The 4,303-nt window shown below is 58.6% G+C and overlaps 3 protein-coding genes across 3 annotated transcripts; 1 reads left to right on the top strand and 2 right to left on the bottom strand.

Annotated features, from left to right (window-relative positions):
• Positions 1-676: 676 nt before the first annotated feature.
• Positions 677-1,280, bottom strand: SPRG_17566 (hypothetical protein; the record flags this gene model as incomplete). The annotated part of the gene is made up of 2 exons (XM_012356911.1): positions 677-686; positions 961-1,280. The coding sequence occupies 2 exons, from the start codon at positions 1,278-1,280 to the stop codon at positions 677-679; spliced, it is 330 nt and encodes a 109-aa protein (XP_012212301.1).
• Positions 1,281-1,508: 228 nt separating this feature from the next.
• SPRG_17565 (hypothetical protein) lies at positions 1,509-2,189 on the top strand. The gene has a single exon (XM_012356910.1). It carries the CDS (start codon positions 1,767-1,769, stop codon positions 2,151-2,153), a length of 387 nt encoding a protein of 128 aa, XP_012212300.1. The 5' UTR covers positions 1,509-1,766; the 3' UTR covers positions 2,154-2,189.
• A 681-nt stretch (positions 2,190-2,870) lies between these two features.
• Positions 2,871-4,268, bottom strand: SPRG_21930 (hypothetical protein; the record flags this gene model as incomplete). Its single annotated transcript, XM_012356909.1, has 1 exon — positions 2,871-4,268. A coding segment is annotated over one exon (1,398 nt), but the record flags the coding sequence as incomplete, so codon positions are not given.
• Between the last annotated feature and the right edge of the window lie 35 nt (positions 4,269-4,303).

Below are 4,303 nucleotides of genomic sequence, written 5' to 3'. Positions count from 1 at the left end.
GATCATCTACTACCCGTTCGTGGGCTTGAACGAGTCGGTCGGCGCGTGCGTCTACTACGGCTTCAACCTCTCGCTCATGGTCTTGATGAACGTCTACATGGGCCAGTTGATGGCGTACGCGATGCCGTCGGTCGAGGTCGCGGCGCTCGTCGGCATCCTCTTCAACTCGATCTTCTTCCTCTTCATGGGCTTTACGCCGACCGCGTCGCAGATCCCGAGCGGGTACCGCTGGCTGTACACGATCGTGCCGCCAAAGTACTCGATGGCGATTCTGACGTCGCAGACGTTTGCCAAGTGCACGGGCGACGATCCGACGCAGCTCGGGTGCCAGACGATGCAGAACGTGCCGCCGAGCATCCTCCAGCAGATGAACGCGACCAGCGTCAGCGTCAAGCAGTACATTGAGTTTACGTACGAGATGTACTACGACGACGCGCTCTTGGACATTCTCGTCGTGCTCGGCTGCATTGTCCTCTTCCGCGTCCTCGCCATGCTCGCGCTGCGCTACATCAACCACACCAAGCGGTAAACAAGACGACGGATAGATAGACTAGGATGATGAATATATACGTGTATATATTGCAAAAGGATATTTCGTCGTTGTGTACAACTAGACAATTCTGGTCGACACTACTTTGAGGAAACCCACAATGATGTAGCGTCATGCATAATGAGGCTAGCAGTCTCTAGCGAGGCTTAGTGAGATGTGGTTGTGATCGTCGCGTGGTTGATGAAATACATTGTGGGACCCGTCGACGACAACTCTGGTGTCGTCCAAGGAAAGGACGCTGCGTTTGTCATTTCGACTCGTTCTGGGCGACATCGCCTGATGCCAACGTGTCCAATTGGAGAAGTATGTATTACGGAGTCACAGGACTTATTCACTACTCTCTCGAACCACGCGGGATGCAGGGTCTTGTCGCGTTGGGAGGATAGGGTATTGCGCCAACGACATGAAACGCAAGCACGCCGGCAATGAGGGCTCCGGCAAAGATGGTTCGGGAAATTTCGGGCCGGAGCGTCGAGAGAACCGCTTGTCCCGCCGGCGTGAGAGGCGTCATGTGACGCAGAGCTGCGCCGCCAGCGATTTGAAACACGCCAAACGTCGTGATCCCAGAAATAAACCCGCCGAGCGGACGCATCAGTACGGCGTCCTTTCCAGTGACCTTCTCGGCGAGCGCATCGCCGATGTGCCAGGCGCCAAACCCGATGCACACGTTCGGCAGGATCGTAGCTCCGACAGACGCCGCAGCAATCATGGCGCGTGATGGCAGTGGCATGATCGAGTCAATTGGCAAATGATCTGTCGTCCCGCGGCGCAACGGCCAGTGTGCGGGTTGTGGTAAAAAGCCATGACCATCATTTTCACGGCAGACGACAACCAACGCTCTGCATGACCCGCCTCGGCATGGACTCCTTGCCATTGACGCAAGGTTCGATACTTCGACGGGACCAGAAACGGCGGATGACTAGCATGCAAAAAATCGGGCTAGTTCTTTTGGATAAACCGAAAAGCTCGACCACATCCCGCCCCAAGAAAACACGAGGTGAACTCGAGTGCATAGTGCATTCTTGCGTCAAGGGCGAGGAGGACACACACTTAGCGTGGTTGCTGCCGCGCGTGCAGAGCGTTGGCTGCTGGTTGATCGCGTAGAGAAAAATGATGGTCATGTACTTAACTTTTCTCAACAACCGACCAGCGGCGCACTACTGACAACCACCCGCTGCGGAGCCTCTCGACAGATCATTTGCCGATTGCCTGGATCATGTCACTGCCACCGACAACGTACGCCATCATTGGAGCTGCTACGATCCTGCCGTCCCTTTGCCTTGGGCTTGGCGCCGCGCACATCGGCAATTCGCTCGCCGAGAAGGTCACGGGGAAGGACGCCGCCTTTGTGCGTCCGCTCGAAGCGGTCTTGTCTGGGATCACGACGTATGGCGGGTGTAAAGTCAGTGGCAACGCCGCGCTGCGTCGGTTCACGCATCTCACGCCAATGGTTGAACCGATTTTCTCGGTCGTCAAGCCCCACGTATCTCAAACCATCTTTGCCGGAGCCCTTATTGCAGGCGTGTACGTCTTTCGTGTCGTGGGCGCGATGGCCTTTCCCGAGTCGACAGCTACTGGCATTTCGAGGAGTTTAAAAGACTAGCCAATCGTAATCGCGCATATCAAGTCCAAGAACACAGTGTGTCGTTCGATGAATTTTCTGTCGATTCAAACAGCATGATGCTGGGTCGACGCCACGTCATGGGCGATCGACCACCGGCCAACGGAATTGCCATGTACAGTAACACAACATCTACCAGGCCTGCAAAAACACCGTCGCTCTGCCTAGCTTGCGGTCATCCTGTGCGCGCCAACAATGGTTACCTTCTGACGGTGCACCCAGCATATCAGTCCTTGGAGGCCTGAACATACGACGGGACGAAAGCACCACTATCACATATTGGTCGTGGTCGACTTTAGATAAGCGCATGCACCTCGAGACGACCAGGCGTGGGAGACGGGGGCGGCGGCTTCGGCCGCAGTGCTGTACCAGTCTCAACGCAGCCCCAAGACGGAGAGTGGTTTCATTGCGTGGTTTGACCACCACGCTGCACCGCAGGACGCCCTAGAGGCCATCTTTGGTGACACTAACCACAGTTCTCGTGTCACGTAGCGATCTCCCAGCAACCGACTTCAACATTCGTTTTGCAGCCATGGCCCGCCATCGATTCCTCAAGTAGGTGAGCTGCGCTTGTGATTCCTTGGACATCACATAACGCAACAATACTTGTTCGCATGCAATGAATATGTATTAGCCTTCCAAACTGAAGCCTAACTGGATCATACAAAAGCGGGGGCGTGGTCGCAAAATCGGAGCATCTTACATAGAGAGCTCCATGTAGTCGTGCTGCGACGCCGCGCGATGCTGCTGGCGTACGGTCACGAGCGCGACGCCGGCGGCCACGACGCAGACAAGACCGAGCAGCACCATCGGCGACGACGACTGCATCGCGACCAGCAACTGCTCGGTGGCCGCCACGTCGTCGTCACTCGCATCGCGCAAACTGAGAAAGCTCGCGACCGGGCAACTCGACGTCTTGCCGTTGCAGTAGGTCGGGCGGTTGTACCCGACGGGTTTTTGGCACACGACACCGTTGAGGAACTTGTCGATGCACGACCCCTCGCCGTCGCAGAGATCTTTGCCGTCGCAGACGCCGCCGCTCTTGGTGCCCGTGCAGGACGTCGACGGCGGCGCAAAGTCATCGGGCGGGCAAAAGCCCATGTCACCCGTGCACGTGGCGGCCAAGATGCACGGGTTGCCCTTGGTGCCGCAGACCGTGCCAGACGGCAGGTACTTGTCGACGCACTGGCCTTTTCCGTCGCAGTAGTCTTGGCCGTCGCAAGGGTTGCCGTTGCAGGTACCCGTGCATTTGGTGGTCGCACCCGCGAATGTGTCGGCCGGGCACGCGCCCTTGGAGCCGCAGCAGGTTTCGGCGACATCGCACGCGTCCTTGGCCGGGCGGCACACAAACTTGGAGTCTTGATACTTGTCGACGCAGTTGCCTTTCCCGTCGCAATAGTCCTGCGCATCGCACGCACCGCCAGTCGACTTGCCAGAACACTTGGCCGAAGTGGACGCAAAGCCGTCGATAGGGCACTGACCAGACGTTCCATTGCAGGTTTCGGCCACGTCGCAGTCACACTTGGACGCGCGGCACACCTTGTCGGACGCAAAGTACTTGTCGATGCAGTTGCCCTTCCCGTCGCAGTAGTCTTGATCGTCGCACGGGTTGCCGTTGCAGGTACCCGTGCACTTGACCGCGGTCGAGGCAAAGCCGTCGGTCGGGCACGAGCCCGCAGTCCCCGAGCACGTCTCGGCCACGTCACAGTCGCCCTTGGACGCGCGGCACACAAACTTGGAGTTCTGGTACGCGTCCGCACAGCCACCCTTGCCGTCGCAGTAGTCTTGCGCATCGCACGCACCACCGTTCGACTTGCCCGCACATGTAACCGAGGTCGAGGCGTACGCATTGGCCGGGCACGCGCTCGACGAGCCCGTACACGTCTCGGCGACGTCGCAGCTGCCGTCGGCGGCGCGGCACACAACGGTAGACGGTCGGTACTTGTCGACGCAGTTGCCCTTGCCGTCGCAGACGTCCTGGTCGTCGCACGCGCCGCCGTTGCTCGTGCCCGTGCACTTGGTCGTCGCACCCGCAAATCCGTCGGCAGGGCATGCGCTCGATGTCCCCGTGCACTTTTCGCTCACGTCGCACTCGCCCTTGGACGCGCGGCAGACCGTCGAGGATGGCAAAT

The sequence above is a fragment of the Saprolegnia parasitica genome (assembly GCF_000151545.1).
Source record: "Saprolegnia parasitica CBS 223.65 unplaced genomic scaffold supercont2.637, whole genome shotgun sequence".
In the NCBI taxonomy this organism is placed as follows: Eukaryota; Oomycota; class Saprolegniomycetes; order Saprolegniales; family Saprolegniaceae; genus Saprolegnia; species Saprolegnia parasitica.
Note: the sequence above shows the minus strand (reverse complement) of the source record. Positions and strands in the feature narration are given on the sequence as shown.